The sequence below is a fragment of the Colletotrichum chrysophilum genome (assembly GCF_026319265.1).
Source record: "Colletotrichum chrysophilum strain AFK26 chromosome Unknown scaffold_147, whole genome shotgun sequence".
In the NCBI taxonomy this organism is placed as follows: Eukaryota; Fungi; Ascomycota; class Sordariomycetes; order Glomerellales; family Glomerellaceae; genus Colletotrichum; species Colletotrichum chrysophilum.
In genome coordinates this window covers 26,579-39,252 of record NW_026517434.1, presented here as the reverse complement: position 1 = coordinate 39,252, position 12,674 = coordinate 26,579, and the positions used below count along the sequence as shown (strand labels likewise).

The 12,674-nt window shown below is 48.5% G+C and overlaps 1 protein-coding gene and 1 non-coding gene across 2 annotated transcripts; one reads left to right on the top strand and one right to left on the bottom strand.

Annotated features, from left to right (window-relative positions):
• Positions 1 to 438: 438 nt before the first annotated feature.
• COL26b_011648 lies at positions 439 to 545 on the bottom strand. The gene has a single exon. It is a non-coding gene; the product is annotated as a tRNA-Phe (tRNA).
• A 1,455-nt stretch (positions 546 to 2,000) lies between these two features.
• On the top strand, positions 2,001 to 2,789 carry COL26b_011647 (uncharacterized protein; the record flags this gene model as incomplete). Its single annotated transcript, XM_053184311.1, has 2 exons — positions 2,001 to 2,143; positions 2,246 to 2,789. 2 exons carry the CDS (start codon positions 2,001 to 2,003, stop codon positions 2,787 to 2,789), a joined length of 687 nt encoding a protein of 228 aa, XP_053031726.1.
• Between the last annotated feature and the right edge of the window lie 9,885 nt (positions 2,790 to 12,674).

Sequence of the window (12,674 nt, the reverse complement as noted above, 5' to 3'; positions counted from 1 at the left end):
GGCATGTGCTCTGACGTGTTTGCTGGCCCGGGCGGCGTGGGGCGGAATTGCGGCGCACTCGGGCTGTCAATTGACTTCCCGGTGGCTGCTCCGGCCCTAGAGTTGCTGATGCCAACTTTCAATCCATGAACCCCAATTCGCTGTTCACATCCAATAGTTGAGGAAGGAGTTTGATTTGGTCATACGGATTACCTTTTTTTTTTTTTTTCAATCATTACTAGATATCAGTGTTTCATTTTAGTTTAGCGGGTTGTCTGTAATTCAATAAAACACCCAGTCGTTCTTGCTGTTCTAGTAGTAACACTCTTTCTTCACACGGCTTTTACACTTTGTGGTAGCATGCTTTTCCCCAACTTTGCAGTCCATAACAACACACTGGCTAGCTAGCTGGGTGGATATCAGTCTGGTCTAATCGTCGTGAACAGCAAAAAATGAAGATGCGGCCAGTGTGGATTGAACACACGACCTTCAGATTGATTGAATGAAGTTTCCCAGGTTCGGAGACCCGCTTCAGTCTGACGCTCTCCCAACTGAGCTATGTCCGCCGCTCATCTTCCAGGCAGCGATGCGCTCCACACGATCATGAATCACACAGCGCTGTGTTGGCTTCACACATCTACAACCTCGATCAAACTTGCAGTGGGAACAAGATGAAGTTTGAGTAAATGTCTTTTGGCTGCGGCAGGCCTGCCAATTCCCTCAACTGATCCGAGGGGGCACGAAGCTTAGCTCCGGGCCTCAATCGTAGACCCGTGAAATGAGAAGCCACAAAAAGGCTCCTGGATCTGAGGGATCGCAGGCAGGGCACGTTGACGTTGACGTTGACTTATTCAGCCTGCTGTCCACAACGCGGCAGGTAATTCCCTCGCAGTCTGATCGATAATGAACTGCGAGCCTTCCCTCTCCATCCTCTTCTGCGGCTGTTTTTGCCTAGCTGGCGTAGCCCCTGCGATTACTAATTCTCATATACTCGTAGAGGTGGGTGCAAGGCTAATGCAGCCAAAATCAATATTACGACCCTAATTCTAAGACTTGCGACTGCATGCATGGTGGAACGTGAGGCCGAGATACCTGACCCAAGATGCATGAGATCGGCCCGCACCGCTGTCGGTGGATCTTCCCGAGAGGGCAAGAGCTACAAATACTTCTCAAAACAAATCTTTGGTTTATCGCCACTCGCCCTGAGATTCTCAAATCTTACTGATCAAAGTTGCTGTTGTTTGGGTCCTCCTCCCGTGCCACCTTAATGCATTCTAAGTAAAAGTACCGTGAAACTTTGATAGGGTAGGCAAGGATTTACTGCAACAGGAAGAGCAGTCAACTCATTGCCTGGTGATAGTTGTCTTGCTCTGCACCTACTAGTTTGCCTAGGTGCATTTGATTACAAGGATGATAGAAACTATTGCTTATTTCCCTGCCACCATTCCTTGGCAGCCGCCAGCTCATCCGATAGCCAGCGATATGTGTGAACCCGGAAGGACTCCTGGCACCCGAAACCCATTGTGATATGTCTCAATCCATTTCGAATGCAAAAGTTGCAGCTACTGACCGCAAATATCAACTGATAAGGGGAAGATGAGTATAATTATGTGGACCATTCGCTAGCGATCATGGAAGATTCGCCTTGCTGGTCATTCCATAACACCCAGAAAGCCTCGACCTGATCTGATCATACCTTCCTGAACTCGAAATCTTACGGCCCAATTGAAGATGGAAGCAGACCACAAATCCCATTGGGAGTGCTCTGTTTCTAATGGAGAGACTGGGAAGAAGGTAATAACTCTGTGGACTCATTCGTTGGACGGACATTAATGCGTATCCTGATGTAGAATGACACCAGCATCCCGGACGAGGCCGCACAGGCTTGCAAGCGGAAGGGTTACGCCTCCTTTGGCGACGATGGCGTAACGGCGACAGTCAACGCCTATGGTGAAATCATGCAGATTACACGATACTTCGGCGAAAAGTCAGGGAACCCGTCGGGGTTTCTCTGTGCTGAGATGTCGGAAAACGGCTACTCCTCGCCTTATTATGCATGGGAGCGTCTGGACGACCTCAATTCCGCGTCTTCCAAATTCGACGGGGGACTTAATCTTCAGATGGATCGTGAAGACATCAAGGGGCTCAACTTGCCACAGATGTCGTTTGTCTCGAATCGTTGGCCACACTTCAAGTTCGCACAGTCAGAAAAGGTGTCTTGTATCGAGTACCTCGTGCGTCAAAATACTGTATATCAAATATACAGATTGAATCTCAGCAATATCGACATGGGGTCTTCCGAGAGCCCTCCAACAATTACTTACAATCCTACCGTTCGCCTTCGGGATCTCGACTTCACAAAAGAGGGCGATGGGTTCCATGAGATAAAGCCAGACCAGGAGCAACCAGGCCAGGACCAGGCAGCTCAGGAACAGTCGGCTCAGGAACAATCGGCTCAAGAACAATCGGCTCAGGAACAATCGGCTCAGGAGAACACAATTCAGAATAGAACACATATGGAGACATCGGACCAGATGGAATCAGAGTTCTCTGATTCAGATGACGCCGAATCAGATGACTCGGGGTTGGACGATGGCTATGATCACAGAAACGGATTGAATGCCGGTCTTAAGGAGAAGCCTCTGTCAAAGGATTCTCATCAAGACCCACAAGTCCCCGAGAACAAAGACGCCAGCTCCTCGGTTTGGAGGTATGACGGATCTAAGCCAGCAGGGTTCGAAAATAATGTCGGCTTATTTATATCGCCATTCTCAGGCGATGTGCCTCATCAATCTTCGACCGGAGTGTAAGGGGCTGGCCCCTAGGCTTGTTCAACGTAGAGGTGCCGTCGATTGACTATTCTAAGCTGAAGAGGAGAAGGACTTTACAAGAGTGGGCGCCTAGCTACAGAGATACGTGGTCGGGCTAGGCGGTGTGCCACGGTAGAATAGTGGATCCGGCGGAGCCGGATCTCGGTAACTGCTCCGGCAGAGCCGGAGATCCCGGCCGGGCTCTAGCCCGTGACACGGAGAGGGCCAAAAAGAACAGTTCATTGTAGACAAGCCATCTTGGGAAAAAGCGAAAAAGTCTGGATATCTGGTCATTACCTTTGCTTACGCATTGGAAGAGATTCATTTATGTTCTGGGCTCATCGCGTATCATCGTCCTGGACGGGACGACATTCGCGCCGCCAAAGCGAACCTATCCAAACCATATGATCGTTTACAACTCAACACCAAATCGCATCTGGGTTTCACATTCTGGAGAAATGTGGAACACATTTTGTCTGTTTGCAGCATTCCAGTTCATCGCCAGGATAGTACCACCATTCAGGAACAACCTGCGAACAAAACTGAGATCCCGGACGGTCAACCCTCTTCTCACACTCCACCTATTGCACTCACATGTGGTGACGTTGCTAATCACAGAGTTGTTACCAAAGCAAGCTTGTGAGTCTAAATGCCTGTTCGACTAAGGGGTTAATATCGTGCTGATGGAATCTAGTCATGCTTTCCAAACCTTGCTAATGGCTTTGCAACATGCCGAGGAAAAGCTAGCAAAAGAATGCCCCCATTTCAAGCCAACAACACCACCTTGCGACCACACTAACTGCGAAATCTACAGACGCAGCTGGCTGGTATGTCGCGGTCACGTCAGGTGGCTTTGTGAGCATTGGGCAGTGAACCTTGTCCAAAACATCGGCGAGACTATAGGCGATAGATATCAACAAGCCAATCGTTGCTGGGTCAGTGGCAAAACTATTGCGGCTCCAGGGGTCGAGCTCTCTTGCGATCTTTACACAGACATTGCTCTCCAAATCATCAAGGTTGGAGAATTTGTCCAGTGGAACGGAGAAAAGCATGAACAATACGACAAGCTGGATAATGTGGACGCTCTTAAGACTGTTTTTGAGCTTTGGTTGGGGGGTCTCGCCCACAACAAGTGGAATGGCCTGCACATATTTCCTCGTTTAAAGAGTGAAATGCCCCAGAAATTTCACCTTGTCGATCATGCACTAATCTGGCGGGCTCTTAAGTCTGCAGAGAAGCTCGGTGTCCAGGTCAACTTCGTGTTTGACTATCGAGAACGATCAAAAACCGAAAAGCTGTCAAAGACGATAATTCCAGTCTCACATCAATTCAGACGCAATATCCACAAAAGATTCGCCACTGAGAATCCGACTTCCCAAACTCAGATGATCGCAACAGTTCGCAGCTTGTCGGAGACAAACTTCTTTTTGGATGTTGAAGATACTTCTCTCTTCCATGCTGCGGCATGTGGATTCTTCGACCATGTTCCTGAAAGCAAGGTTATCACGTGGCAGAATACTGTGGACTGCCAAATACGCCGTCCAAATTATGAAGTCACTGACTGGAGACACCCCCTTCAGTTCGCAATGGCTGTGATCCTTTGTTCTCAGCAGAAGAGAATCAATGAACACACTGCTGAAAGAATGTACAAGGATTCAGTCTCAGTTCTCCTTAGTGCGTCATCCCCTGACGGACTCCTCGCCGGACAATTGGATTCGACCTGGAATCCGGTTATTTACGACGAGAAAGATAAGCACCATTCTTATTGGTCTACCACATTCGAAGTACCTTACATCCTGTGGAAATATCAGCCTGGGTATAGCGAGAGGGCCGGAACGCTTCGCAATACTATATTATCCAAAAGGCCCCACCGTCCGCGTTTGCAGAACCTCATCATGGAAGAAACGATTCCCTTCGGCAACGATATTGACCAAAAGAACATCTTGGAGATTCCCGACAATTGGCTTTATGGAGAACCAGAATTCTTCAGAATAAAACCAAATGTTGCTTCCTCTCAACTGGCGCGGGGAGTCCCTTTTGACGCTAGGAAGCCACCTGGGGCCATCGACGACAGAGATGGACACGATTTAAAGGGCATTATTACAAACGTTTCAAGGACCGGTTTCCAGCCATCTGCTCAAAATGACACGAATTTTACAGACTCAGCCGTACAAGAGACGTCCGAGACTGTAGTGCAGATGACCCTCAGTGCTCCAAATCCAGCGAATGTTATCATACAGAGCTCTGAGAAGCTCGTACATTGCCTAGAAGAGCAACGTAACCGCGAAAGTGCCAAAAAGAGGCTGCTGCAATTTTTTGAGGTCAACGAAGCAGTTGGACAAATTTGCTGTGGTGGATCTGCCGAGGAAGACGAGCTGGCTGCGTTTTTTAAACGCTTCAGTCGCTATCAGAAGTATTTCACTGAAGACGTCGTGGCATTCTCCAACAAATGGGTGACTGAGCTGCACTTGTCGTTCTGGGTCCTTGATCAGAAATCTGTGCTCGAGAGACGCAACAGCTTTCCCCCGCCTGACGAGATCGAGTTGGAGTTTCTTGGTCAAGCTGAAGACGGCCTAAACAAGTGGTTGCGACGGGCCATGATGAGTTTTAGATTTGATGGCGACTTCATTGACCGATACTGGACTTGTCATTTCCTACAGCATGACCCTACTGAGATGACCAGCGCTGGAGATGCTGTCAAAGACATCAGAGACCGCGACGTGAAGGCCAAAGTAATGAAAGGTCACTGGAAGCAGCACAGTGTGCTGGAGCTTGTCTTGATCGACAGAATTCTAGAGCGTATGCTTCAGGCCACGGAAAGCATCTTCAAAGAATCGCGAGGGGTTTTGCAGCAATCTCTCAAGTCCAACCGAGCAGTCAAAACCCAACACTTCCAGCAATCATCGTTGGCGGATGCGCTTACGCTGCTAGAGGCAGATAGCAACGATGCCTTTTTGTCTGCGAGCAAATTATGCCACAAGGTCCAATATCTGCTTCAGGCCGTACAAGACGATCTCGACGAGAACCTCATCACGATACGGGCCTGGTCGGATCGAGGAAACAAGGGGAAGCCTACACGATGGACTCGACAAGACGAACAAAAATACTGCAGCACGATTTCCAACTTGCAAGCCTCAAATGACCAAAAAGTCCTCGAACTCCAACAATGCCATACAAACATTGCCTCCTATATCTCATCTCTGAACAAGAAGGTAGATGACATGAGATGCGAGTTGGAGCTTCGCGGAGCTGACGACATCCGCCGGTTCACTTATGTCACTGCCATTTTTCTTCCCCTCGGCTTTGCGACCGGCGTATTCAGTATGAGCGGGGCACCGGCTTCGGTGACACTGGGCAGTATGATCGGGACAGGGGTCATTGCACTGTTGCTAACAGTGGCAGTCTTGACTAATTCCAAGTCTCTTGAGGATTGGATTTGGAAACCTTTGAAGAACACTTGTCAGAAGTTATTTGAAGATCGTAGTAGTACTATCGCCTCAGCGTCTACTTCTACTGGCCCTTACGCACCCTTGGTTCGCAGGCATGGAGCAATGGCAGCAGACGAAACTGTCTTCTCCTCCTCCGAACCCCTACGAAGTCAGGGTCATGATACAGGAAGGAAATGGACCATAGACCTCAGGTTTCTCTGGGAGGGAAGAGAGAGACAAACTGTCGAGAAATCGCAGGCATGATGGGACTGCACAGAACCAGTAGTCTCACACGGCTCTAGCAAGGACTTTCGATAGGCAATAGATTTGTCGACGAGATAAATACATTGACTGTGCAACTTTAGCATGTGGCTATCGAAGAAGCTTTTTCAATTCGACGGGAATGACGTACTGGGAAAATCGTCCTCATCAGAAACTCTTTGATTGATGAGTTGATGGGACTACGGAATCATGATGAAGGCGGCGAACGGGAAGCTCTTACTATGATGCTTGTGTCATCAACACTCTCGATCAGTCTCTACGGGACCATCATAGTAACACAAGAATATATGAGAAAGTTGGGACTTCTGCAAGAGATAGACAGACACTTATACTTTCTTACAGTCAGCACTAAGCCGGAGCGAGAGATGCGGTCATAAGACTCGGACGGCGTAATTAAGCGATGCTTGACATCATACTGATGATGTCGTCTTGAAAATAACACGATCGAGGTGGTGGGCTTCAGCTAGCTTAACAGGTTTCTGACTGCTATCCCACAATCAACAATGCGATCAAGTTGAACCGCGGCGAAGGAGTTTGAATGTGTTATTGTACACCCAGGAAAAGTACCATCGCCCCTACTTTCTGCCTTGGGCCAGGAATTAGTATGAGTCAAAGACCTTATCACTTGGTGAATATGACAAGCAGCAATTCGCCGCCCTAAACGGCCTTTGTAGCCACCAAAGAAAGCGGCAGAACGGGCCTACAATCAGTCACATGAACCGCAGTCAAACAAGCGAACGCCACGGGGCACCCCCTATGGTAGCCTTGCCTGTGTTAGGGATATGTCAGCATGATGATTCGCAAGTACCCCTGCGTATAACAATGGTTGACCCTACCAAGCTGGCGAGGTCGACGCCAACATGCAACGCATTACCGGAACGCGTATCTTCGGCCGCCTCCGTTCGTTAATCCTATGAAGTCCGGCTTCCGCCACGGGTAGCATCTGGCACCCGACAAGCACATCCGTGGCCACTCCATCTCAAGCAGTCTTGGGCAGAACTTCTCACGATATTGGTTCGGTAAAGTTCAAATTCCCCTCTTGCCGCTTTAGGAAGCTCTCGCTTGGCGCATAAGAGGGGAGAACATAGGGCTCAGCCGCTGCGGCCCGACCCTCAAATTGGGCGGTTAGTCTCATGCATGTTGTAGGCGAGCGAGCCACTATCGTAACAAACTGGCTGGTCAACGATGGTTTACCGATCGCCTTCCCCTTTTCATTTCATGTCCCTTTGACCTGAAGCTTTAAGGCCATGGACAAACCACAGCCCAAAAACGGTTTCAGAAATTTGTGGAAGGAGAAGACATTGAAGTTCAAGCGCTTACTCACCTACGACAATCATTTTTCGGAGTCGCCCACTACGAATGATAATCATTCGAGTCTTGACGACCCGGAGGCCAAATGCAACCTGCCACCTCCTCTGGTCACACAGCATGATCGTCCGGCATCTGTTATCGACTCTGTTGAAGAGCACCAACAGGGAAGTCTTGCGTCGGAAATATGGCAGGATGCATTCGAGAAGATCAAGAGCGACGAAAAGATGAAGGTTCTTGTCGAGTTCTACGAGAAGGCAGTCAGAACTGCGCTAAATCACGGTTTGGTTACTTCTGTTACAAGAATCAGAATTATGCGGCTAATCGGTGTAGATAAATCAATGAAGAGCACCATGATGAAACCATCAGATCCGAATGGGAAAGGACAATGTCTCAAAATGGTCGAGAATGCCTTGAAGGATGCGGAAAAGCATCAGGAGGCCAAAACCAATGCCATTGCTATTTTGACTGCAGTAAAAGGACTGAGTTCGTTTGTCGCCTCTATGCTCTCAGAGTGCCCTCCAGCAGCTTTAGCCTGGGCTGGAATCTGTGCCTGCATTCCCGTAAGCTTTGAACCTATGTTGTTAATTCCGTGCCAGTACTGATATGTGTTTGCTAGTTTGCCGCAGCTCCGATCGAGCAGGACAAGAAGATGGCATCTGGGCTCCTATACATCTGCGAAAGGGCACCTGCGTATTTTGATTTGCCGGGTAAAATTCTGACGCAAGGGAACAGCCACGGAACGCTCCGAAATTCGATTCAATCTCTTTACGGCGGAGTGTTGAAATATGTTATGCCCAGTCTGTGTCTTGCTCACTCGAAACGACTTCGTCGATTCTGGGAGGCTCTGACCGACCAAGCCCAGTGGGAAGACATGTTGAAAGGCATCAAAGATGCCGAGACGAGTTTGAATATGGATATCCTCGTCCACCTATCTTCGGAGAGGCTTCACTGTCTTCGAGAAATCAATGAGAGCTTGGAGAAAGCCAACGACCGCGAAGAAGCCAGAGCCAAGAGGAATCTTCTTCATTGGCTCGAGAGTATGAACAACCAAGCCCGTCTTGTGAGCACCAGGAAGCCTATCGAAGGAACTTGCCAATGGTTTTGTCAGCATGATAAGTTCAGACATTGGCTGGCTAACAGCCAAGGGCTTCTGCTGGTCTCGGCTGGTGCCGGGTGTGGTAAATCCGTTCTTTCGAGGTACCTCATTGAGGAAGTGCTTTATGAAGAAAACCACACCGCAACAGTTTGCTATTTCTTTTTCAAGGATAGTGATGCGCAGGCCCAAACCTTTATGGACGCCTCTAAGACAATTCTTCATTGTCTTCTTGAGTTGAACCCGGATCTGGTAGACGAGTGCCTCGAGTACCTGCCTGACGACCTTAATAAAGTCACGGAGTTTCAAACGGTGTGGAGGGTGTTTGCTCATATATCTAGAAGATTGGGCGACAAGCAGATCATTTGTGTCCTGGATGCGTTTGATGAGAGCGCGTCAAAACACAGAAAAGACTTTTTGAGCTGCCTGGAACAATACGTTCTTGGCAAATACGGTCCTCCACAAGCCAAGTTTATTGTTACGACGCGAGTATACCCTGAAATTATCAGTCTATTTGACTCTCTATCTTCCAATATGATACACCTAGAAGGTGAAAACGATGAAGAGAAAGATCAAATTCAGAAAGAGATCAACCTTGTCATGAACGCTCGTCTACAATTGTTGGTAATTGAGATGCCGAAACTTGGCCAGAGAACTCTGGAAGTCATACGCGAAGGCATGACTCGCAGGGGTCAAGAGCAGAGGACATATCTCTGGATGCATCTCATGTTCGAATTCATCAGAAAGGGGGCCAATTTTCCTACTCTTGAGAAGTGGCGCGAACTTTTCCGGAAGACTCCGAAGGACATTAATCAAGTCTACGAAAGGCTGCTTCAAAGGGTCGCGCTGGAGTCAAAGGAGGCTGTTCGTACGCTGTTAGCTCTTATCCTTGCAGCAGAGAGGCCTCTGACAATTACGGAACTGAGCACTGCCGTCAGCGCACGAACCTCCAGACTTGAGTCGCAGGATTTCAAACTGGATGATGTCCTAGTGGAAACGGAGTTCAAAGACTGGATCCTCAAGCAATGCGGCTCGTTCATCACCTTCCACGACCGTAAAGCTTATTTATTTCACCAAACAGCCAAGGAATTTTTGTTGGGCGACGGCGAAGGCAGCCCTGGCGCTTGGCAAGGCTCAATGACCCAGCACGGCATACATCGATGTATGGCCGAGTGCTGCATATCATTTCTCGCTATCGAAAAGTTTCAACAAAGAAGGTTATCCCAACAGACATTCTGACCTTTAGATACAAGTATCTGGGTTATGTGTATCGGGACACGGATAGAGCATCTCATCTCGAAGAGCTCCGTCTTGAGCCTTTCATGGAGTACTCGGCGGTAAACTGGTTGAATCATTTTCGGAAATGCCAGCAACCAGTCTTCTCCGGCTGCCAGTTTGTGGACATTGGCAAGGACTTCTTCGACCTTTACCTAAGCCTCTTCACAGAGAAACATGCCGGAAGCTATAAACCGTGTGATAGATGGAGACGGAGAGCATGGTACTTGATACTGATGGCATCCAAACCTGACGGAGTATTCCCAAACATGCACAAGGAGAAGAGGTACAGCTATAAATCATTGTCACCAGACACTTTCACTGTGTCGAACATTGCATGTCTCCTCGATCAAAGGCGCCTTCTAATGTTCGCCTTGGACGTGCTGGAGACAAGCATCGACCATGCGGCAAACGAAACTGCCATTCATTTCAGGACAATCGACCCGGTTCTCTCGCATGCTCACTTCGCGGCTCTCGGCAGCTCTTCATGGTGCCTAACTCATCTCCGAACTCAAGGTTATAATATACACCTCAAAGACTGCGACGGTCAATTCCCCCTTCACAAAGCAATGTTACGGGGCGATGCGCAAACGATTGAAACCCTACTAGAGTTCGGTGCCTCGAAAACAAGTCTTGATCGCCATAATAGAACACCAATCACGCTTGGCATGGTGTTAACCTCTAGCCCGTGGATCGAGGAGCACGTTAAATCTATTTTGAAGAACGAATCTGAGACGCGGGATCTTTTGTATCACTGCGCCATCGCCGAAGCGCCAAACTTTCATGATTTTTTGCATGTCAATTCCCCGGAGCGCATGGCAGAAGCTCCCGATATCATAAGCCTAGGGGCTAGAGTACGGCGTCGTATGATTCGCAACCGCGCCGAAGAATGCTCCCCTTTGAACAGGCTACTTGGCTGGGGAGCTCACCAGCGTGACCTTGGATTTCTATACGGCAATGACCTCACTGCCCTGCATTTGACTGTGCAAAGAGAGGAAAGGATCTGCAATATGTTTGTTTTGTCCAAATACCGAAAAGAAATGATTTTTGCGGTCGATGGGTCTGGAAACACGCCTCTTCATACTGCGGTACTGGCAGAAAACTTCACTGCACTTGTTTTCATGATGGCTGAAGTCCTCATGCCCGAGACTAGTGAAGAGGAGAAACTGGTTGTCAAAAATATCAAGGGAGAAAGAGGCGATACCTTGTTGCACATGGCGTGCAGAATAGGGCATCAGCAGGCAGCGGAATTTTTGATGCGAATAGGTGTAGATGATTGCATTCTGAACGACGATGGCCTAACTGCAATGGAACTCGACCGGCCACCGCGGCTTGGCGTTGGACTGGCAGAGTTGGTTGTTCTCCGGAGGCATGGATCCTGATTTCAGCATTTGGCGATAGCTTGGTTGTTCTCAGGCCGAGGTAGATATTCGCTACATCAGACTTACAATGCTATACTTGTTTCTCCCTCACCCAAGGAAACATTGACTCAAGCTAGATATTATCGTCCCGATAGATATCTTTTGGGGGTTTTCTTGTCTTGTGTGACACAGAAACATGTATTGGAAAGAAAGCTGCTTTGAAATATGTCACAAATTGAACGAACACTGACATGATAATCGTAGTCATTACCAAACACATTTAACTCGGTCACTGACGCAGGCAAGTGTTACATACAGTAAAGGACCTGTTCGTATCTGTGATCTGGCCAGCTGGTATCATTGCAGAAAAAAGCTGTTTCTCACTCTTCTTCAGGTTTTTGTCTGTGCTCAGAAGACCAGAACTCCATTCATTGAGGTGCTTTAATTTTGACTGGAATCGAATAGCTCAATGCTGTCAAACCCATTTGTCTGCAACGGCTGCCATCCGCCCACCCTGCCTGCAACCCGCTACAAATCTCTGGACCTTACGAAGAGAAACCAGAAACCTGGCCTTGAGGGTTTCATTGGCTGACGACACAGTTATTCTCATAATACTCTCGATAAATATACAGTCAAAATCTAGCTTGAAATCGATTTCTTCGGGGACGATTTATAAACCCTATCACCTTGAAGATTGGTCATCTATGATCAAACGGAAGTGACTGTCAAAGGAATCAATCACAAAGGTTCTCGGTCCATCAAGAACTCGCAGGCTGATTGGGTCGGCCTTAGGGCTACCAGGAGGTTCTGTGGTCTGAAAAAGTCGGACCTCGATCAATAGAAATATAAACTTGCCGTTCAAGAGAGCATTGGAAACCGACGAAGTCCATCTATTGACTGGGCCCTATGCATTAAAAACAAGTAATGTCATCCGCAGACAAACGAGCAAACGCCACGAAGCACACATCACCCACATTACACACTTCCAACAACTCCCTACATCGCGTCTCTAGCGCCAACACACCGCACCCTCCAACCTCACAAGCGCGTTCACCGCCATCACCCATCCTCCCAACCCAAAAGGCCGAAGGAGCATCTCCCCTCACCAACACCTGATCCTCCCTCTGCCCAGCTT